This window comes from Panthera onca, chromosome A3, assembly GCF_046562875.1.
Source record: "Panthera onca isolate mPanOnc1 chromosome A3, mPanOnc1 haplotype 2, whole genome shotgun sequence".
NCBI lineage: Eukaryota > Metazoa > Chordata > Mammalia > Carnivora > Felidae > Panthera > Panthera onca.
The window spans coordinates 81,304,385-81,327,035 of NC_138341.1; the positions used below are offsets into that span (position 1 = coordinate 81,304,385).

The 22,651-nt window shown below is 45.5% G+C and overlaps 2 protein-coding genes across 5 annotated transcripts in view; both read left to right on the forward strand.

Annotated features, from left to right (window-relative positions):
* NPAS2 (neuronal PAS domain protein 2) overlaps positions 1 to 9,073 on the forward strand; it is a 159,213-nt gene extending 150,140 nt beyond the window's left edge. For 2 of the 4 annotated variants that reach the window (XM_078444374.2, XM_078444375.2), the window contains exons 17-21: positions 510 to 707; positions 2,596 to 2,786; positions 3,071 to 3,163; positions 5,582 to 5,762; positions 7,655 to 9,073. In XM_078444374.2, coding sequence (XP_078300500.2) covers positions 510 to 707; positions 2,596 to 2,786; positions 3,071 to 3,163; positions 5,582 to 5,762; positions 7,655 to 7,825 — 834 coding nt within the window. In that variant the 3' untranslated portion in view covers positions 7,826 to 9,073. The remainder of the gene's footprint in view (positions 1 to 509; positions 708 to 2,595; positions 2,787 to 3,070; positions 3,164 to 5,581; positions 5,763 to 7,654) is intronic. The other 2 variants (XM_078444377.2, XM_078444376.2) reach the window with 2 other exon arrangements.
* Positions 9,074 to 13,564: 4,491 nt separating this feature from the next.
* Positions 13,565 to 22,162, forward strand: RPL31 (ribosomal protein L31). The gene is made up of 5 exons (XM_060608839.2): positions 13,565 to 13,674; positions 14,089 to 14,195; positions 20,207 to 20,332; positions 21,662 to 21,774; positions 22,099 to 22,162. The coding sequence occupies exons 2-5, from the start codon at positions 14,089 to 14,091 to the stop codon at positions 22,128 to 22,130; spliced, it is 378 nt and encodes a 125-aa protein (XP_060464822.1). The 5' UTR covers positions 13,565 to 13,674; the 3' UTR covers positions 22,131 to 22,162.
* The last annotated feature ends 489 nt before the right edge of the window (positions 22,163 to 22,651 follow it).

The window sequence follows — 22,651 nt, forward strand, 5'->3', positions numbered from 1 at the left end:
GGGTACACACCCAGGCCAGTGGTCAGAGATGTAAGGCCTGGCACAGGGCCTGGTCCTACTGCCAGGATGGTGCAGCCTTATGGCACAGGTTAGCCTACCCTCTGCCACCATTCATCCCATTAACAAGATATTTCTCTCTTCTAATAAGAAACTGGTAAGCCAATGCAGTCTCTATGCAAGTACATTGAGTTATTTATAGACCATCTGGATCTTAGCATCTTTTACACTGATAGACCTCCATCGCTAGACGGTAGCCTTCTATAAGGCAAGGTCAGCATCCCTCCGACCCACTGCTCCACCTCCAGAACCCTTGCACTGTGCTTGTGGCATCACAGCACCCAATGTCCCCACGTTGAGTGAATGAATCCTTCCCAAGCAGGTCAGAGAGAGCAAGAAAGCCGTGGATAGGGAATACAGAGAAGGTGCAGACACCTTGGTGTGTGAGGCATAGCCCTGAAAGTGGAGGCACATGTGATCCCAAACTTAAAGGTACACTGTTCTGCTTCCAGATGTTCCTGCAGCAGCCAGCTGTTTCCCTGAGCTTCAGCAGCGCAACGCGGCCTGAGGCTCAGCAGCAACTCCAGCAGAGGTCAGCCCCAGCCTCCCAGCCCCAGCTTGTGGCCAGCCCTCAACTCCCAGGGCAGATTGCCTCAGCCCAGGTGGCAAACCAGCACCTGCTCAGAGAATCAAGTGTGATATCAACCCAGGTAAAAGTGCTTGTCTTCATACTCAGTCCTCACCACCGAAGCAGACCAGGGCATGCTTGATTCCTGCAGTATCCCGAACTGGAAACCTATTGAGCCTTTCCTCTGTGACCAGGGCTAGAGTATGTTGGGGGGGGGGGGGGGCGCGAGGAGGTTCTTTTCCTTATTCTAAGTCACTCTGAAGCCCCAAGTTGTACTAGTTTCCTTCTGTGTTTTATTAATATGTTAAAATATCTCAATGGTATCCTGCAGTTGAAACTTTCAGCATTGATCCTGACCTGGGTTGGAGGTAGATATGGATACCCAGACACTCACATTGACAGCCATATGTCCCCGTGTGTGTGTCCTCAGTCCTCTTCATCTAGTCTGGTTATAGCCATTATCAGTGTGAGAACACAGGTTATCCACTTCTGTTCATTGTCCCTTTCCCCTGGGCCACCGTGCTCCCTCTCCTTCCTCCAGATTCCCCACCAAGCCCTTCCCTCATTGTCATTACTACCTACTACAAGCCATCAATGACTTTGCAATCTGACAGTCAGCCAGCAATAAATGGCACTTAAATTGAATGAAATTGAGAGGACCTAAGCCCCTGCTTCTGGAAGATCAAAGATTGGAAGGCAAGATACAGCCTCTCCTCAAGTCTCATATTGGCACCTGTTCAGCAGATCTGCTGAGCTCCTCTTATTCACCATCTCCCAGGGGAACAGAGACGAATAAGACTTATCTTGACTCCAAGGAGCTTCTAGTCCCATGGGGCCTCTGGGAATGTAAACAGATAACGTACAGATAACATACAATAAAATGTGGAAAAAGTCCACATTTAATAGTTTGGCCCATCTTCACCCAGATTTGAGGGTTTTCCTCTAAAATGCAGCCTTTTGGTTCTAAAGGTCAACAGAAAAATTAATGAGAATAGCCAAGAAGAATTTGGAAAAGAAAAACTGAGGAAGGGCCTACACTATCCAATATTGAAAAATTTCAAAGATGCCTCAAGAGTTAAAACACTGTGGTGCCATCATATGAATGGATAGTCAGTCAAACACTGGAAAACCCAAAAAACAAAAAAGCAAATCCAAGCCCATTCCATCATTCATTTAAGATTTCAGTCACAAGTATTTATTATGTGCTCACTGTGTGCTAAGCACTGAGGGAAAGCAGTGAACAAAAAAGAAAACAGCATCTCTGTTGCAAGTCAGGAGAGAGATGCAAACGAGTAAAGATGACAGCATGTCAAATGGTTATGCAAGAACACAGGTGAATGCTGGGGGTGTGGGCAAGAACACAGGTGAAGGTTGGGGACTGTGCTGGAGTTTTCAATAGGTAGCCTTTTCTTAGAGTAGATAATATTCGATAAAAGAGACCTGATGGAATGAGAGAATGAACCATACCAGTATTAGGAGGAAGAGCATTCTACATGGGGGAATCAGCCAGTGCAAAGGCCCTGAGGCCTGATGAGTTAGAAACAGTAAGGAGGTCCACGTGTCTGGAGTAGAATTTGTGAAGCAGAAGGTAGTTCCATGCACATTTTCCTTATTTGCTGAGTGCCCAACACTGTTCTAGGCCCAAGGGATTTAAAGAATCCTTGAGGTGGTTAAGCATCCAACTCTTGATTTCAGCTCAGGTCATCATCTCATGGTTTCTGGGTTTGAGTCCTGCATTGGCTTCATGCTGACAGCATGGAGCCTGCTTGGGATATATCCTCTGTCTCTCTCTCTCTCTCAAAATAAATAAACTTAAAACAAACAAACAAAACCACAACAAAGAAAAGTAGTGGGTCCTAAGAGGAAGGGCCAGGGTAGGTAGAACAAAGAGGTTCTGGGGAGGATTCCTGGAGAGATGACACCTGAGTTGAGTCTAAGTCTTACCTCTCTCATTAACATGATGGCTCCAGGGTCCACGGCCTATGAGAAGCTCACAGATGATGCAGGGAAGTGGCCACTCAGTGAGCAGCTTGACGCCCCAGTTCAGCAGCACCACGGCTGTGCTCCCACCAGCTCTGAGCCTGACCACGCTTGCTTCCGCCTCCCAGGATGGCAGCCAGTGCCAGCCCAGCCCAGACTTTGGTCATGATCGGCAGCTCAGGTACTGAGATCGCCCTCATTTAAAAGATAGCTCAGGTGCAGCTTTACAGTAGCCACTTCAGCCTCCCTTCTGCTGCCTCCCAGTCTCAGCTAACAAAGTGGCAAGAGAGGGCTGGGGTCTTGGATGGCTGTGCTCATCTTCCTCTGAGAGCAGAGTGGGCACAGTGGGTGTCAGGGGCAGCCAGAGAGGGCCCAGCCAGGCTGGGCAGGTGCTGCCGTCAGCCAGCGGGTCTACAGTTTGGGTGCTGATTCAAGTTTCCCATTTATCTCCTCCTCTGCTCCAAGGCTATTGCTGAGCCAGCCCATCCAGCCCATGATGCCTGGGTCCTGTGATGCGAGGCAGCCCTCAGAGGTCAGCAGGACTGGACGGCAAGTCAAGTAGGTGGCCCCGGGTGGAGGGAGGAGGCAGAGAACTGCACTGAGTGGTCTCAGGCTGGCAGGGCTCTCATCGGCCTGGACCAGCAGCGTTCCTGTGCGTCTCACACGAAAGGCAAGGTCAAAGTGTGCCCACACCCTTTGCAAGGAGACCCCCTTAGCTCTTCTTCCATTTCCCATTGAAGAAGATCAAACTGTGTGTCAGCATTCCGTGCTTAAAACAGGACCTGAACAAAACAATTAATTATATCCCCTGTCTGTCATCATCTTCAGATATCTTTATGGGTCCTTTGCCCTCGGTAACATCCCAGGTAAATGTAGCCTGATCCCCTTCCCCAGGGCGCTCCCATGGCTCCATCTGACCAGCAGATGCTGGCACATTCCACAGGCATACTTGGACACTTGGAGCTCTCCAGCTGTGTGGTTCTGGTGCCGAGCCACGGGACTGTGAAACCCTGCAGATGTGGGCTCTCCTTCCTTCCCAGACACGCAACTTTCTGTGTCTCCTTCCGCAGACTCTTCACCACTTGCAGCCCCCACGTCCAGAAGCAGCTTTGTTCTACTATTGCATTAATTACTGGGGACAAAGGTCACTGGAGACCTAGGAATGGATACTCGAAAAGCTACTGGAAAACAGTTCCTAGCTCTTGACAGGAGGCAGAACTATCTCACAGACGTCTTTTTTGCATAAACATTGGTTGAGTGTGTGTCTGAAGTTTACTAGGACAGGGCTAGCTAATTAGGCCTGGCCATCCTTAGAGCCATCCCCTAAGACCAGCTCCCAGAAGCCCTTCCTCCCATGTCCTCCTTCAGCCAGTTATAATAATAACAGTGGATGTTTTCTGAACATTTCTGAGAGGCAGGGGCTGGTACCTGTATCGTTTCATTTTATCCTGATAAAAACCCCGTGATGGAGAGAGATGGGGGATGTGCACTTCAGGAGCTGCCTTTCAATTCTCTGATGGTGCTCTCAATTAGACAAAACAAAGACTTGTTACATCGCGTTCCAGAGATGCTTAAAATGCAGTGAACTAGGCAAAAATGGGCATTCTTTCTTCCAGAACTCTGCCATTTTCCGTCAACCCAATGATTGCTACCCTCCCCATATTCTCTACCGTAGTCTCTTCCAGACATGACCTAATGCTCCACCTTGTTACAAATGACCTCATAGAAAGAAATCACATTTCCAGAATATATAAATACAAAATGAACTTCTCTGTGCTGTCTTTAAACACCTGTTCCTGGTTTGTGCTCCTCCAGAGCTTTCCCTAAATGGCCTTCTTCTGCCTCTTGTTCATAGACCATTATCATCAACACCTTTTCCTTTTCTAATTTTTTAAATTGTGGTAGAATATATATACACCATTTTTACTATCTTTAAGTGGACAGTTCGGTGGCATTCACCATCACCACCATCCATCTCCAGAACTTCTTCATCTTCCCAAACTAAAACTCTGAACCCCATTACACATTAGCTCCCCACTCCCTGTACCCTCCATCCCCACTGGTCTACTTTCTGTCTCTTATGAATCTGACTCCTCTAGGAATCTCATCTAAGTGGAGTCACACAGTATTTGTCCTTTCGCAACTGGCTTACTTCCTTTAGTATTACTTCATGTGCTCTGGATGTGTGAGAATTTACTTCTTTTTTGAGGCTGAATAATATTCCCTTATATTTATATACCGCATTTTGCTTATCCATTCACCCATCGATGGTTACTAGGCTTGCTTCTACTCTTTGGCTACTGTGAATATTGTTGCTACAAACATGAGTGTACAAATATCTGCCTGAGTCCCGCCTTTCGTCTTCTCTTGGGTACATTTCCCGAAGTGACATTGCTGGATTGTGTGGTAATTCTAAGCTTTTTTGAGGAACTGCCGTCTTGTTCTCCAGAGTGGCTGCACCATTTTACATTTCTATCAGTGCACAAAGGTTGCAATTTCTCCATGTCCTCGTCATCACTTATTATTCTGGTGGGTTTTTTTTTTTTTCCATAATAGCCATTATGATGGCTGTGAAGTAGTCTCTCATTTCGATTTTGATTTGTATTTCCCTAATGACTAAGGATGTTAAGCATTTCTTCTTGTGCTGATTGGCTATCCTTTTGGTATCCTTTTTAAGAGCAATGTTGTTCAAGCCCTTTGCCTATATTTTTAGTCAGGCTGTTTTGTTGTTGTTGAGTTGTAGGATTTTTTTTAATAACCTGGGCATCAGTCCTTCATTAGATATATGATTCGCAAATATTTTTCATTGGTGGCCTTCTCAATCCATGGATAACGTCCTTTGAGGCATCAAAGTTTTCAATTCTGATGAAGTCCAGTCTGTCTGAGGGTCCTTTTGTCGTTGCGTGTGCTGTTGGTGTCACATGAACACCTCTTTCTCAAAAGTCTGTTTTCTCCCTCCCACGTATGACCCAACAGGTATCCGCAGAGCCAGTCCGTGTTTCAAAATGCAGACATGCACACCACCAGCAGCAGCACCTCGCCCCCCGTCCTGCTGATGGGACAGGCGGTGCCTCAGCCCAGCTTCCCCGCCGCCGCCTCCAGGCAGTCACCCCTGCAGCCCGCACAGGCCCCGCAGCAGGCACAGCACTTCCTGCAGGTGGGCACCCCCGCACTCATGCGTGAGGGCACAGGGCCCGGCTCCAAGGCAGAGGCCCGGCAGGATTTCCCTCCCTTGCTTTCAGGATGGTTCTAGTCCTCAGTTCCGAAATAAGCACCACATAGATTTGCATTTGAATCTTTGCAGTCTATGAAGTTTATAATACTTAAAGTTTATAAAATCCGTACATCTTTAGTATAAGAACTTAGACTCAGCCATTATGCCTCATAGGTCCGTATTTTTATTATAGTGTCCATATTTTTTTTTGCTCTACTTTTAGAGCAAAAATCAGACGCTGACTACTGTGTTTGTCAGACTTGTTAGTGTGTTTATACACAAAGTCTGATACAAATATAAAATTAAACCATGTTTAAAGATACATCAAACTTGCCTGATAAATACAATAATGTGGCATGAATTTGGGGCTTTCCAGGGAAATGTGGGGCACATTTACATGTGGTCACCACTTATTCAAGCAAGTGCCAAATCCACTGGAGCCCGAGAGCCAGTAATTGGAGTTCAGATGGGACAGAAGTGTCTGCTTGGTCTCTGGCCTTCCCTCTGACATATGCCCAGAGCGCCTTCCTGCCCCAGCCCTGACCCTGTCCTGTGTACATCCTTCCTGGCCTCCAGCTCCCACCACAGGGCAGGGCATAGCTTTTCTGTCACTCTGCCTACCGTGCTTGGGCACCTTCAAAGCCACAGGAGAGTGTGGTGACTGAGACATTTTAAGGATAGAGGGATAAAGATGAAAGGAGTCACCCTTGAAGGTCTTGAATACAATTTAATTCCAAAGATGCTAAACCATTTGTGATATACCTTTCAAAGTTCTCTGACCTCAAGCATAGTGGGAGCCAACTCTAGACTTCAGTGTGGCATGTCTTGTCATTTTGCAGGACACAGAAGCAATTTTTGGATGGGTTCAGGTGAAGTGAGAAGACAGGGATGGTCTGGGCAGAGTTAGAGGCCTCCTGTGTCTTTCTTCAGCCTTGGCAACAAACATGTTCACAGACACCTGTAACTTCAAGATGTGGTGCTAAGAATACACAGAGCACTTGGGCCTGTTTGCTGCCCTCAGGGGCCTCAGGGTGCATTGTGGGGAGAGGGGATGTCACAGAGAGCTGTCAGATTCTGGGTTAGTGCCAGGTAAGAGCATTGTGCCTGGAGGCCTTCGTGGAGGAAGGACTCGAGGCTGGTGGGGGGGGGGGGGGGGGGGCGGGGCGGCACCTGCTGCAGAGCCGAGGTGTGGATGGAGTGAAAAGACAGGAAGGGACAGTGTTCCAACAAGAGAGACAGCCTGAGCAAAAGTGGAGGGGCAGGTGTGCCTGTGGTGTCCTGGGTTGTTTGGATGGGGGAGATTTCATAGATGAGAATAGTGGGAGACGGGGCTTACCGTTCCAAAGTTAGGGTTTGACCAGTTGAAGTTTCTGAGCTTCAAATGAGGATGTTCCCCAGTAGATGCTGGCGAATGGCAGTATTTGGAAGTAGTTACCGAATCAGGGACCATGGTGAAAAGTATGCCGACTGCACGTGTGTTTGGATTCTGCTCTGTCAGTTATCTGCATGTGGTCTCAGGTTCCAACATCCCAAAACATATAGGCCACATGTTCAGGAAACCATTCCCCAAAGCCTAGTCCCTGGCCCACTGGCCCAAAGGAACCCCTAGTGCTCGGCTTCCGAATTCACACCCACCTGGGGGAGCCTCAGGCTCCTTTCTTCCCCACCCACCCTACGCCCAAGGTCCTGCCACCACAAGATCCCGCCCTCCCCCCTCCCAGCCATGGAGGTGAGGCCTGTAGTCTGACCACACCGGCATTACCGCCCCAGCATCTCAGCGGAGGAGTTGCCAAAGCACAGAGGCACCTCTGGAGCCCTTTGTCTCTTCTTTGCAGGTACAGGCACCGACCTCTTTGCACAGTGAGCAGCAGGACTCCCTACTTCTCTCCACCTACTCGCAACCGCCAGGGACCCTGGGCTACCCACCCCCACCCCAGCCCCCACGCCCACCCCGAAGGGTCAGCAGCCTGTCTGAGTCCTCGGGCCTCCAGCAGCCGCCCCGGTAGTGCCCTGGCACCTCAGTCGGGTCACAATCAGCTTTAACCAATGGACGGACAATGGGAATGGCCACAGGAGTGGGGGAGAGGAGTTTTAAACCCTTGGCTTTTATGCACACTGCATACATTTCAGAACTCCTGGATGGTAACCTTCTCCAGAGCACAGCAGCTGGCATGTGACACATGATCAGAGTACTGGCCGTGTTTCCCTTGCCTGTGTGTTTCTCGGGCACACTCTACAGCCATACTCGGATGGGAACCGAGTGCCCCCGCGTAAGTGTCGTTACTCAGTTGACTTAGCAGGTGGCATGGCTCACTGCGTCCTCCTGAGAGAGCGCACTGGTCCCTCTAGCCGGCTGTGGTCTGTCCACGCTTGCTAGCTGGCCTTCACTGTCTTGACCCTCTTTTCTTTGCATTCGAGAAGCACTGGGTCAGAGATCTGTTGAAGAGAGAGAATAAAGAGATTATTTTTCATTATTTTTAAATGGTTGTTTTTGTTTTAATTTGCACAGCTGCACAGAGGAGATAACTTAGGCACTTTCAGGTTTTAAAAATAATAAGGTCTCCTGACTTCATTTGGAGACCGCAGTAACAAAACCAGCCCACCAATCAGATGGCAGAGCTGGTCATTCTTCACCAGGCTGCAGACCCACACCCTCTGGCCTAAAACCTAATGGAAGGAGGTTCTTCACCCCATGCCCGTTCTGGTGATTATTGTTTCCCCTAAATATAACACTGGACTGTTCCTGTTTACTTGGTTGATTGCAACTACAAAGGCCGACTCAAAGCAAAGCACAATCATGCAGCTGATGTTCCAGAATTCTGTCGGGAACTATGAGACTTTGGAGGAAGAGGTTCCACAAGCCAGACAGGCCTGTGGAGCCCCAGGTCCCCTAGGAGACCCCACCACGCACCGGCCCCTTGAGTCAGAATGCTGCATCTTTCTACAGATCTTTCATGATAAGACCGAGGATTGGATTCTCCTTTTCAAAATGCACTTTGCTTTTTTTGTATGTTTTGTTATGTTGAGATGTTTCTAAAGAAAAAGGTTTTATGTAATTAAAAGACGAAGTGTAGTGAACTGTACAGCTGTTGTAATAATGACCTATTTCTATATAAAATAAAATTGTATGGATTATGTGTAAATTATTTTGTATCTGAGACGCCAGTTCCTTTCCCAAATATAAAAGTATAAAAGTTTTCCTGTGTTTTTCTGTGAGTGGAAATTTTGTAATAAATTAACGAATTTGTACAATTTCCTCTGGAGGCAGTTTCTGTCCCTTGGTATACATGCATGCATACATCTTTTCTTCATTAACTTTTTTTTTTTTTAATTTCAAGACATTTCTAAGGATAATCGAAGATATCGAAAAGGTGAAAGCAAGCAATGAATAAATCAGGTTTTTTGAGCTGCAGCATATGCACCAGCCCATCAGGCTCCTGACCTTCATAATTAAAGGTTGCGCCAGAAAAAAAAAACAACAACGGTATAAAGATGACAGCACAACAAACAGAAACAGCAAAAGCCCCTGGAAACATCTCAGCCTTCTAGACATAGGGAATCTGTGGATCTGACGGAGACAATCTGCATCAAAGCAGTCACAACTCATAATTAAACTCACCTGGGCTGGACTTCATGGGCTCCAGCTGCCAACACTTAGATCTATCGGTGATGTGCATGGGGTTTGTGTGTCTGTGTGTGAGAGGTGTGTACACACGTTTTGTTGGTGGGGGGAGATATAACAGCAGCATCTAGGAGACTTCTGCCAACTACAGATATCCCCCCACCTCCCATGAGGCCTCATCACGCTGACATAAGGGTGCCCTGGCACACCATGATTGAGAATCACAGAGATGGCGCTGCTCAGCACAGCCCTTTCCGTAAACATTGGCCCAAGAGAACTAAGTTTCTTTCCTTGTTCCATTGCTGTAGTTCTGTGCGTCTACCTGCCTCCCTGTGACGTAGGGGTAGCTCCTCTGTTCCGTGGCAAGGATCACTTTTGGTTGGCACAAGAGGCTATGCAAATAAAGTCACCAAAAAAGGAGTTTTATTGTTCACACAGTTGCTGTATTCCCAAAAAAAGGTAAGTCTCAATGTTCTGCATGCTTTAGGATGATTTACTACTCTTTAAAGGAATCAGAAGTGAACCTTCTTTCTAAAATGAGAAGTCTAGGGGTTGCCTGGCTGGCTCAGTCAGTGGAGCATGTGACTCTTGATCTCAGGGTCATGAGTTCGAGCTCCATGTTAGGCGTGGAGCCTACTTAATAATAAATAAAAGAAAAATGTAGAGGCTGCTTTTAAGGCAAACAGGCTCGAGCAATGGAATATATAGAAAGGGCGGACAGTGGCCCCATGGCTGAATACAGACAAGCCCATCAACTGACCCACCTCAAAATATCCATAGGCCCTAATTAACCAAAGGGCTACATACAACCAGGCTCAGTTACCAAAAAAGGGGTCATTCCATACCTCACCATACCTCCTCACCTTCCCTCTTTAAAAACAGCCCCCACCGTCTTGTTGCAGACAGCCTCTCTTTTGCTGTCCTGCTTGCAGCTCCCTTGTGGTATATTCAATAAACTTCTATCACCTTTCTGCCTTGGGTAAATTCTTTCACCGCCCATACTGCTAGCCCTGCATAATCCAATCAGGAAAGACACCACATTTAGACACCACAAAAAAGTCTGTGTGAAACTAGATGAACTATTTGGCAATTGAACTGTTTTGTAAATTCGAAGGTTTATACATCTGATTTTTCTGTATTTGTATTTTAATTGGCCTTCAGAATCCTAAATAAAGCAAGATTTTTAATGGAAGCAGCATACTTATTATACTAGGATTTTCAAGCTGGAAGCCATTGAAAGATGGCAGAGTACAAACCATGTTACTAATTTAATTTAGCATTGCTTAAATTTCATACATGTTGGATAAATCTCTTATTGTGCAACATTTCTTTAAACCCACATAACATCAAAAAAAGCAAAAAAAATAAATAAATAAACGCACATAACATCAGTGGAAGTTCAATCCTTAAGATTTTGATTCATTTAATTCCACTCTTTAAAAGGTGGTTTTGTAACCCTGTCTTGTTTCCAGAAAAAATCATGACCTTTCTCTTCGGAAAACTGTAAAGCCTTGGCTCGTAAGAAGCGGTTGAGATGTGAACTCTGGAAAACGCAAGCTTTGGAATGCTACTACTGGACAGATCTTCCTTTAGTGCCTTCCTTCTGCACCACCACACCCCTTTCATCTTAACAATCTTTCAGTGGCTTTTCTTAGGAAATCCCATTGGACCTTCCTAAGCACAATCTACCCAAAAAGACCCTTCAGCACTTTAGGGTTTGTTGTCCCTCGAGACTGGGATCTTCTTCCTTGCTGCCCCTACAGGGAAGCATTCAGATCCTGTCTCATTTTAAGGATTCCCTGGTAATCACTAAAAGTCAAAAGACATGGGAGAGAAACCCAGCTAACAAAGTTTATCTTAAAGGTTTTGGTCTCTGGGAGGCCAGCAGTGACTGGCCTGACCCCTGAGGCTTGAGAGAGAAGAAGCTGGAAGAGCCTGCAGGGCTAAACTGAAACAGGAGAGCCCCCCAGCCAGGCTAATGATTATCAGTCCTTCAGACCAAATGGTTTTTATTGTCTGTTCAACCTTGACTTAAAGCAGCACAGTTGACATCTGAGAGGGCCATTTCGTAGATTTCCACTGGTGGGGTCTATTTGCTTGAAATTTCAAGACTTTAGAGATAGGAGAAGATCCTACAATGTTTCAGAGAAAATAAAACAGATCACCAAGGAGGCCACATGACTTCTCAACAACCACTCTGAAAGAAGACAATGGAGAATACCTTCAAAACAGTGGGGAGAAGTTATTTTCAACCCGAAATTCCATACAAGTCAAAACATTAATAAATTTGAGGGTTGAATAAAAACCTTCAGGTATGTGAGGGCTCAACAACTTTAGCTCCCATCCTCCCTGTCTTAAGAAGCCATTAAATGGTGTGCTCCTGTGAAGAAAGGGAGTTCATTTAGAATAAGGAAAGCACGGATCCATGGATCAAACTGACTGTCTTAGAATCCCCAGATTGGTGATACCCAGTTCCTAAGCCTCTGGGGAGCTCTAGAATCATCCCTCTGGGCGTCTCCTCAGAGCTCCCTATTGTCTCTCACATCATATCTAATCCACTTGTTCAGCTGGACTGCTTACTGCTTCCCCAGTTCCCCTGCCTTTTGATCCCCTTCCTCAGTATGTCTTCTCTCCTAGTCTTTGTGCCCCAAGGGACAACACAGGTAGAAAGCAACCCAGCCCCATACTCGGTCCTTACTCTGTCCTCATCTGGCTCTTTCCCACTCCCCATGCTCCAGTAGTGAAACTTGCTAAAATCACTGATACTCTCCTGTTTGGAGAATCTAGTGGGTACATGTTTTTGCCTTCCTTAAACTCTAGCATTTTTTTTTTTTTTTTTAAATGGTAGTAGTTCCTTGTCCTATTGTTTTGGGTTTTTTTTTTTTTTTAATTTTTTTTTTTTAACGTTTATTTATTTTTGAGACAGAGAGAGAGAGACAGAGCATGAATGGGGGAAGGGCAGAGAGAGAGGAGACAGAATCGGAAGCAGGCTCCAGGCTCTGAGCCATCAGCCCAGAGCCCGACGCGGGGCTCGAACTCACGGACCGCGAGATCGTGACCTGAGCTGAAGTCGGACGCTTAACCGACTGAGCCACCCAGGTGCCCCTAAACTCTAGCATTTAGAACGTGCTGACCACTTTGGCTTCCTTTTGACTTAGAACATGTTCAACTAAATCTTTTCCTACTGCTCCAATGACTCGTTCCTATTTTCTTCAGCCCCCATCTCTTAAATGTAGTGAGTCTACACCGGTTTTCTCTCTCCAAATCCTCTTGGTTTTACCTACTTGTATCTATAAAATCAGTCTGCTTCTTTCCAATCCCGCTGCAACTGCCTTAGTTCAGAACTCCTTGTCTCTTATGTAAATAACTTCTTCCTACTAGTTTCCTTGCTATGATCTTGCCCACCTGCTCCCAATCTATTCTTCACAACGTAACTGAATTAATTCTAAAACAAATCTGACCATGGCACTGCCCTCCTGATAACTTCAATGATGCATTACTTGTAAAACTCTTGAGTAAGGCCCCACACTACCTCATCTCTCCGCCTAGAGTCTAGGAAGCCCTATTGCTTCAGACGGTTCACCTGCCACGCTCCACTTCTCTGCCGGTCTACCTCCTGCCCATCCTTTCAGCGCAGCACTAGCCTCCCTGCTTTCTGCACCCCCGGCCCACCCATGCATCGGGCCGGACACGACCCTCGGGTGGCTCCACAGTCCAGGACAGTAAGTAAGCACTCCCATTCAGGAGTGTCCTTGCTCGACGAGGGCGCCGCCAGGGCGGCAGCTGTCTCCAATTTCAATGGTACCGCCAGCTAGGTGCGGCGCCACACTCAGGTTCATCAAACGTCGGCCGAATCAACGAGAGAATGGGAAAAACAAATTGGAGTCTTTTTTTCCCGCCCCAGGTCCCATCCAGCTGTGGGCCTGGGCTTTATTTCCTCTGAAGATTTAGGGGCAGAGGCGAGAGACCCTGCCGCACCTCCACAGCGCGGTGGAGGCAACTAGGCTACTAGAAGGCAGACGCCGAGAGCGCGCGGCAGGAACGCGCAGTCTTGGCCCTCCCCGGCTCCGCCCCCAAAGTGTGCTTGCTTTTCCCCGGACGCGCGCCGCTTACGTCGCAGCCTCGCCTCCCTCTTCCACCCACCTCCAGGCGACCCGGAAGTTGTACTTGTGACGCTGCTTTCCCTCTCCCACAATACCTCGCGGTCTTCCTTTCCAACCCGGGCCTGGCAGGGTGAGTGTGGGTGCTGGGTTTCGGCTTCGATAATCTGCTTCCATCCTCGCTGGGGATTGTGCTGACCGGGACCGCGAGATTTTTTCTAAGCCGGTCCAGGACTCCGCTTTTCTCGGGGACGCGAACCCGCGCTGTTTAGTGGGTTTCCGTAGCCTGGGAAGAAGAGTGGCCAGGCTTACGGGAGCCAAGCCTGCAGGGGTTTCTGGGGCTCCGGGAGCATCTGAGGGGCACGGCGCTTTGACCGCGGGGAAGCTGACTTGGCTTTGCCAATACCTGGGGTTTCGGGCTTGCCACGACCTTTTGCACCGGCAGCGCCCTGAGGGTGGCAGCGTGAGGCCGGGCTTGGGAGGGAGGGAGGACTTGGGTTTGTGCTGGTCCCATTCTGGTCTGAACTTCCTTGTCGCCTGGGTTTAGATGGCTCCCGCAAAGAAGGGTGGCGAGAAGAAGAAGGGCCGTTCTGCCATCAACGAGGTAGTGACCAGAGAATACACCATCAACATTCACAAGCGCATCCATGGAGTGTGAGTATGTCTGCAGTCGGCCCGATGCCTTGCTGGTTGGGGGCTTCTGAACTCACGCGTCTGGCTGTCACTCTGAGGTCTGTCTAGTTAAAAGCTAAAAATTCGGATCTCTGTTCCATGTCCCCTGTTTAAGGTTTATAGGGTTTAAAGCGTAATCCTGGGAGGTTCGTGATTGGAAACACAAGATTGAATTGTAGTTTCTGGGAGAACCAGTTGGGGGAACTTGGTGATGATAAAATGATTTCACTGGGAGCTTTGTAACTGAATAAACCTGGGCAGGCTAAAGGGTAAAAGATGCATATAGGAAGACAAACTTTTAAATGTCTCTAGACCCCCGTAAAGCTAAGCAATTAACTGGAAAAGGAGTATTCAATCCAGGATGTGGACATTTAGAGGGGATTCTTTTAGTTCCTGACACAAATATGTATTAACTAAGCCTGGTTGAGTTGAAATACCAGAAATGAGACTGTTAGACAAGAAAAGAATGTGTCAATAGAGTATTAGGGCAATATGTGTGCAAAGGACACGTGGCTGTTGTGGATTTGTGATGTACAAGAATATTGAGAATGATTTTGAATGTTGTAGTTCTTGGGACTTTTTGTCTGTATGGTTTTAAGTTCTTAAGTTTACTGCTAAGAATGGAGACCCAATCCCTTATTGAATACTGTTATTTGGAGTATTTTTTGAAGATACGATATTTGTTAATTTTAAAACATCCACAAACAAGCGCATTCCCCCCCCCCCCCGCCCACTAGTATGTATGCATATTTTCTATTTGGCTTAATCATATCCTTGTAAGGAGAGACAAAGTAACCTTAAATTGGAAAAAAAAAAAAAAAAAAAAGAATTATTTTGGTTCAGTATCCATAGCCCCAGTTTGCAAAAACTTTTCAAGTAGTTCTGCCAAGGTTTAACCAGATATGATCCTTAAGGCTCAACTTGGACTTACAGTAAATAATTTTTCCTGTATTCTAAAGTTCACAAAATGTTTCTACAGGCAAAAGACACCAAAAGCAAATACAGAAATGAGAAGGTGATTGATCCTAGGTTCAGGCATTGAAGTGATTTTCACACTGATCTTTAAATATAGATAACACTGGGGCGTGCCTGGGTGGCTTGGTCGGTCAAGCATCTGACTTCAGCTCTGGTCATGATCTTGCGGTTCATGAGCTTTCAGGGAGCTTGAGCCCTGCATCAGGCTCCTTGGTGACAGCTCAGAGCCTGTAGCCTGCTTCGGATTCTGTCTCCCTCTCTCTTTGCCCCTCCTTTGCTTATGCTCTGTCTGTCTCTCTCTCTCTCTCTCTCTCTCTCTCTCTCTCTCACACACACACACACACACACACACACACACAAATTAGAAATAACGTTGATATGGGACACCTGGGTGGCTCAATCTCATGGTTTGAGTTCGAGCCCCAGATGGGACTCTGCTGACAGCTCAGAGCCTGGAGCCTGCTTCCGAGTCTCTCTCTCTGTCTGTGTGCTTCTCTCTCGCTCTCTCCCTCCCTCCCCCCCCCCCCCCCCCCCCCCCCGCTTCCCCGCTCACACTTTCTCAAAAAGAAATGAACATTTAAAAAAAAAGTATTTTAGAAATAACGTTGATACAAGCTGTAAAGTTTCTTGGCTTTTAAGTATTATCTGCTTTCCATTGTGTAGAGTCTGTTGGCAGTATTTCTCAGTAAAAATAAAACAACATTCTAATGTGTGTGGAGCCTGTTAATGCCTAAACACTAATTTTGATTGGCATGTTAGCTATAGCAATCTAGCTAAACACCTGGTCAGATTAAAAGAGTTCCAAAATCAAGACCAAATTTTAATTGGACCGCCTATAAACTTCTACATTGGAGTCCCTTACTTTGCCTCCTGAATGTCTTGCTCTTTTGAGGTCATTCTAAAGTTTCAGTATTAAGCTCCTCAGAGCAATAGAGCAAAGTGGTAGCTAAATTCTTGGGGCAAAGGACACATGGCTGTTGTGGATTTGTGATGTACAAGAATGTTGAGAATGATTTTGAATGTTCTAGTTCTTGGGATTTTTTTGTCTGTATGGTTTTTACAGTCTGTGCCTTTTGGAATAACCAACACCTTGTTAACTGGTTTAAGGCAAAGACCCGTACAAATTCTGGTCCCCTTAACCATTCTCTAAAATGGTGGAGTATGACTGACAACCTAGAAACCAGAAACCTGGAGCCATTTTGGCTGAAAGTTGTGGACCAGGGCATGAGAAAAGGTGGCTGTAAGGAGATTTGCATTGTTGGTGAAGAGCTTTTCGGAAGGCCTAAGTGTGTGCAGAAACAAGACCGGAACGTGTGTGTTGTAATATCGACCTCAAAGTATCCGTAAATAGAAGTGAGGTCCCAAACAGACATTCTGTCCCCAAAGCCTCTTTGGCTAGAGAATTCAATAGTAATTGGTCCAGAGAAAAGTAGTGAGTCCTTGTCAAATTGATAGCCCTGCTTCCCATGTCCTAATTTTGTAGGTATGTATATACGTCTTTATTCAGTGAGAAGCACAGTACTCTGGGGTATACCTACAAAATTCTCCTTGACCATTCTTCCAGTCCTCCTCTGCCTGCACACAGGAACATCAGCACCAGAATCTTAATTCAGAGGACTACCTAATGCCAGAGTCATACTAAGTCATTTTAACAGGTTTCTTTGAGAAATTGACTTAGTGTGGTTCTTAGAAGATCAGCACAGAGGCCAGATTCCCCTAATACAGTGATCAGACATCAAAGTTCATGTTTCTCTCTCCCTTTTTAAAGTCACCTTTAATCTTAGATACTTTAAACGCACAAACTAATAGTAAACACATTCATGTAAGGAATACCATATCACTATTCTTTGGATAGATCTTGAAATAGCAGTGGACTTGCAAGGTGATGAGATAATAGTTGGGGTGGGGTACTTGTTCAGTCTTCCTTTGAAACGTTTAGAAATCTTTTTTTTTCTCCTGCAAGGTCTTTCTCAGAAAATGCAGGCAGTGCAGAAGTAAATGACCAAAACTACAAATCTGTCCTTGTAGGATACCAGCACTTTTGTTGCAGGAAGATGTCCTCTCAGTTCATGAGGAGCATCCAGATCAGAACCAAAGTGACTCTCAGTGCTGGTGTTCCATTCAAAGCAGATCAGCCTCCGAATCGTCTGATGGTGGAGATCCTGATACCGGCTATAATGCTATACTGGGGGCACACAAGTCAGTAGAGGCCAGAGAAGGAATTTGAAGAGTCTGAGAGATTTTTGTTCTTTTTCCTTATTAGGCTGGAATTCTGAACCACCCCTTCCAAGGCTCTTAATTGAGGGAGATGATTATACTTTAGTTGAGGCCAACAGACCTGTCTTGGAGTATTCCTTTGTTTGCCTGAAGTAGGCTCTTTCACTGTAATGTGATGTGGTCACATTAATATTAAAAATGCCTGATGGAGAAGTATGTTTGGTTTAACAAGTGGAATATAGTATTACTTGGTTTTTTCATCTACTGTAACTCTGGATGCCTGGGATAGTCCCCATTCCATAATTAATAACAGGAGCCATCACAGAAAGATTGTGCATAAGTGGGATTATTGCCACACCTACATTTCTCCTGTATTCCACAGTGCCATTGGGGCAATCTCTGAGATTTGTTGAAGGCACTGGGTTTTTTTGTTGCTTTTTAATTTTTTTTTTTTTCCAACATTCATTTTTGAGAAAGCAGAGTGTGAGTGGGGGAGGGGCAGAGAGAGAGGGAGACACAGAATCTGAAGCAGGCTCCAGGCTCTTGAGCTGTCAGCACAGAGCCTGACCTGGGGCTCAAACTCAAACCTTGAGATGACCTGAGCCAGTCAGACACTTAACCAACTGAGCCACCCAAGTGCCCTGAAATCCAGTGCCTTTTTGTATTGATGCTTCTTGGGAATAACCACATTTCCTTCCCCTCACCCCTTTATTTGGGACATTCATACATTTGTTTGGGAGAATATCAAGCACTTGACTATATTAGGCACAGTCCTGGGCTCTGCAGATTCATTGGGAAAGCAAAGACCCTGTCCTTCTAGTTTACTTTAGTAAGAGATTAAGATTCAAAATGGTAAAAAGCGCCCGGTGAAAAGTCAGTCATCTGTGAAAGTGCGTGCTGTTTTAAAGGCCACACAGATGATGGAACATTTGAAAAGTGTAGGTGTGAATCAAGTTCTTCAGGCAATTTATGCTTTGTTCTAAAACCCCCAAGTGAAGACCTGAATCCTTATTCATTTCTCAGTGCCTGCTTGATAAGTAACAATTGACGGTTCATTGTTCATTCTTCTGTGGGAGTGCTTTATTATTTTTTTACATCCAAAGATTCCACAGTCTTGTTCTTTTCTTATTTCTCCTCTAGCTGCTAACCTTGTGGTACCTCCTCACATCCTTTTAATCCTCCTTTCATCATCCTCTTAATGTTGAAGAGCCCCAGGACTCTGTCTGTCTTCTATCTATGCTGGGTAATAGTAACTGGTCTCAGGGCCACGTATATCCAATTACTATTGGCTTGGGTATTTATTCACATGTCCCAAACCAAGCTCCTAATCGTCGTCATGCCTAACTTTCCTATTCCTCTCGAGGCTTTTCCCCCTTTCAGTCATTGTCAGGTGAGCATGTCCTATTGGTCCTGCCTGCCACATTTGGACCAGTTGCCCTGGTCCCACCACCATTTCTCTCACTTAAATGGTTACAGTTAGCCTTGCTCAGATTCCACATGAGCTGGCCACTTACTTTCTTAATCATACCAGTAGCTGGGGTGTGTGTGTGTGTGTTTTGCTTTTTTTTTCCTTCTGCCTGAATGCTTTTCTCACAGATACCTAAATTGCTGTTCTCATGATCTGCAGATCTAGACTCTAGTATCTTCTTGGCCATCTTATTTAAACCTGCATTCCCTTTCCCTAATGTTCCCTCTTTTTTCCCTGGTTTATTTTTTCTCTGTGGTACTTGATACCATCTCTTTTACTCCATATTTCACCTACATATAGCAGTTGTACCTACTGCTGTTATTTCAGGCACCTTTTATTTCTAGATGGTCAGGTGTTTACATGAATGAACTGAACTTGCTTGATGGGTTCTAGAAATAGCAAGGAAGCTAAGTGAGGGTGGAGCAAAGGGAGCAGGGGAGATGGTACAGGGGTCATCTTTTGTAAGTATGGAAAATCACTGAAGGTTTTAGCAGAATTAAGTCAATCTACCATGCTCTGTATGTTATATTGGATTGCATAAAATTCACTTCCATCTAACAAGTGAAGCGCCTATTAATGCGCCAGGGCCTGCATTGGGTTATAGAGGTGAATGGTTGACATGGCCCCTTCTCTGAGCTTCAGTCGTAGGTGGTGGGGCACCTTTTTAGACTTGGGTCTCTGCTCCCGTTTGAAATGGCCTTCACTTCCAAATGCTTGGCCATTTCAGTGTGTAGTAAAGTTTTGCTTTTTCAACACTTTTTTATTTAAAAGCATGAAATTTAGATGAATTTGTGTGTCCTCATATGAACAACAGGTTAATAATATCTAACTCCGTTGAAACAGACATGAGTTAATGACCATGCCTGACACATGCTAAGAGCTCCAAGAATTGACTGTGGTTTTCATTCTCTCAAGAGGAAATGTTTAGTTTCCAAAAACATGCCATGTCTTAAGATATGACAAATAATGTATACTTTGATCTGAGAACACTTTTAGTTTTATAATCCATGTATTTTATGTTCCAAGTATATCCTGTTCTTTGATTTTGCTGGGCAGATGGTATTAGAGCATAGGGTGTTTTATCAGGAAAGAATTGTGTGTGTGTTAGCATTTCTTAGGATCATATGCAGAGCTCTTATCCCACATCATTGAAAGTAGATTGTGCATTTTCTGTTTCCCATGTATAACACTAGTTTTTGGGCATTGCACACTGCGGGGAAAGAGGATTATTATTGCCTTAAGGCTTTGGTTTAGATTTGTTTCGTGAAAACGGGACATCATATGTTACATATTTCATTTAATTTTCTACTTATTTATTTTCTTTGAATCTCAGGGGTTTCAAGAAGCGTGCCCCTCGGGCACTCAAAGAGATCCGGAAATTTGCTATGAAGGAGATGGGAACCCCAGATGTGCGCATCGACACCAGGCTCAACAAAGCTGTCTGGGCCAAAGGAATAAGGTGCTACAGTTATCTATGTTATAAGATGAACTTTTACAATTACACTAGCTTAACCAACTCTGCGCAGTCTATGTAGGTTCAGTGGAAGTATTTCCTTAAAATGTGATGATGACTCAAAGGGTGGGGTGGCATCTGCAAGGAAGTCCTTTGATGTGGTATTTGAACTGAGACCTAGATGATGAAAGAGCCAGCAGTGTTGGGGTCAGGTAAGAGCATTGCACAAAGAGCACACTTGGTGTGAGCTGGAACAGGTTGGTGAAGATGGGAGTACAGATGGTAAAGTGACTTGAACAGTAAGTGAAGATGGAGAGTTAGGAAGGGAACAGACTATGTGGCATTTTGTTGTTTATGGCAAAGAGTTTGGTTCTATCTTCTAGACATAATGGGAAACCTATGGCACAGTGGTTTTCAGCAGTAGGCAGTTCTGGTGTCACTACTACAGGTTGCCACAGGTCAAGGGCTCTGCTAAATATCCCACAGTGCACAAGGCAGCACCCCTACAATTATCCAGCCCAATTGTCAATAGTGCCAAGCCCTCCTTATAAGCAGGACAGTGGTTTTTGCTGTGGAGGATGATATAAGGTGCTGGAGTAGACCAGCTAAAGGGAATGGTGCTGGTGTGGATCTAGGTGATTATTAAGGCTAGAGCAGGGTGAGGGAGCGGTCTGCATCTGGTGTTAAGGGAATGACAGAGGGACCTGAGATTCAGCCCTGCAGTTGCTGTCATTGAGCATTCTGGTAGAGAAGATATGTCTAATAAAGGAGTGTCCAAAGAGGTTCATTGAGATGATGGGGGGAGGGGAGCACAAAAGCCAAGAAGAGTCCTGAGGTTTGGATTGCTTCAGAATGCTTCATGGCCTCAGACCAGTAAAAGGAGATAGTCTGCTGTAATGCTGCTAAGGTTGGGTGAGAGGAGAGGGTTGTGTGCATAAGGTAGGGAAACTGAACAGTTACTAGTCTTCTGTGTTGAATGTGTCCATCAGTGTTTGGTGTTTCTCCAAATTTACATTGAACATAGACAAATCCTATAATTAAGATTTGGGTGTTGGTAAGAGGGAAAAGATCTAGCATGTTTGGATCCATGTTTCAGCGTAGGTTGAGTGTCAGTGGTTGCTGCCTGCTGAGACAGACGTACATCCTGAGACCATAGCATTTAATGTCCACCTTGTTGGTATTTCTTTTCCAGGGAACTGCTGTCTACTTGTAGTGCCTGATCAGATTGAGATAAAGGATAGAACACAGATGAGGGGATAGAAGGTGTTAGTACCAGTGGCAGTTATTTTCTTGATAGGAGGCATTGACTTAGCAGCATGTTTATATCTTTATTAGGAATGTTCCATACCGTATCCGTGTGCGGCTGTCCAGAAAACGTAACGAGGATGAGGATTCACCAAACAAGCTCTATACGTTGGTTACCTATGTACCTGTCACCACTTTTAAAAGTAAGTTGAAATCCCATAAAGCTGCTGGAATTAGAAAGGCAGCCTTAGCCCTTTTAGAACCTGAATTCATCTGTCCCAACAGATACTTAATTATGCACCTATGTGCCCTGCATCCTTCTTATAGGGAAATGGGTAACAGGCATAATAGTCACTGTAAACCTTTGTGTCATGGTGTGGGAAATTGCAGGAAGATACAAAACAGGTCCATAGCTGGGTTGTAAAAAGGTCATGTAATACTGGCCTCCACCCTTCAAGAGAAGGTTTTGGAATGTTAAAGTGTGAGGTGTGAGGATGGAAATTGACTGACTCTCCCTCCTTTTGCAGATCTACAGACTGTTAATGTGGATGAGAACTAATTGCTGATTGTCAAATAAAGGTATAAAACTGCCTTTCTGTTTGGTTTTCCCTTTCTAGTTGCCATGTACAGTTGACTCTTGAACAGTGTAGAGTTAGGGGTACCAGTTCCCACAAAGTCAAGTACCCAAAACTTAATAGACTTACCAATGAAGTAAGCTAGAAGGAAAAATGTCAAACTAAATCAAGAGAAAATAAATTTACAGTGCTCTGTCAAAAAAAAAAAGTCCACATGTAGGGGTGCTGGGTGGCTTAGTAGGTTAAGTGTCTGACTTCAGCTCAGGTCATTATCTCGCGGTTTGGTGGGTTCAAGTCTTGCGTCGGGCTCTGTGCTGTGTTTCCCTCTCTCTCTGCCCCTCCCCCCTCACACTCTCAAAAACAAACATTAAAAGAAGAAATCCACATATAAACGGACCTATGCTGTTCAAGAGTCAACTGAAATATCTTTATGCAGTTGCCAGTTACATAGGATTGCTTGGAGAGCTTTTCCTATAGGGTATGCCTGTGCCCCTTCTCCCCAACA

Excerpts from the sequence above, each read along its gene's own strand:
- RPL31 (XM_060608839.2), top strand. The coding sequence starts at position 14,089 with ATGGCTCCCGCAAAGAAGGGTGGCGAGAAGAAGAAGGGCCGTTCTGCC. Across the intron at positions 14,196-20,206 it reads CACAAGCGCATCCATGGAGT|GGGTTTCAAGAAGCGTGCCC; the intron begins GTGAGTATGTCT and ends TTTGAATCTCAG. Across the intron at positions 20,333-21,661 it reads GTCTGGGCCAAAGGAATAAG|GAATGTTCCATACCGTATCC; the intron begins GTGCTACAGTTA and ends TATCTTTATTAG.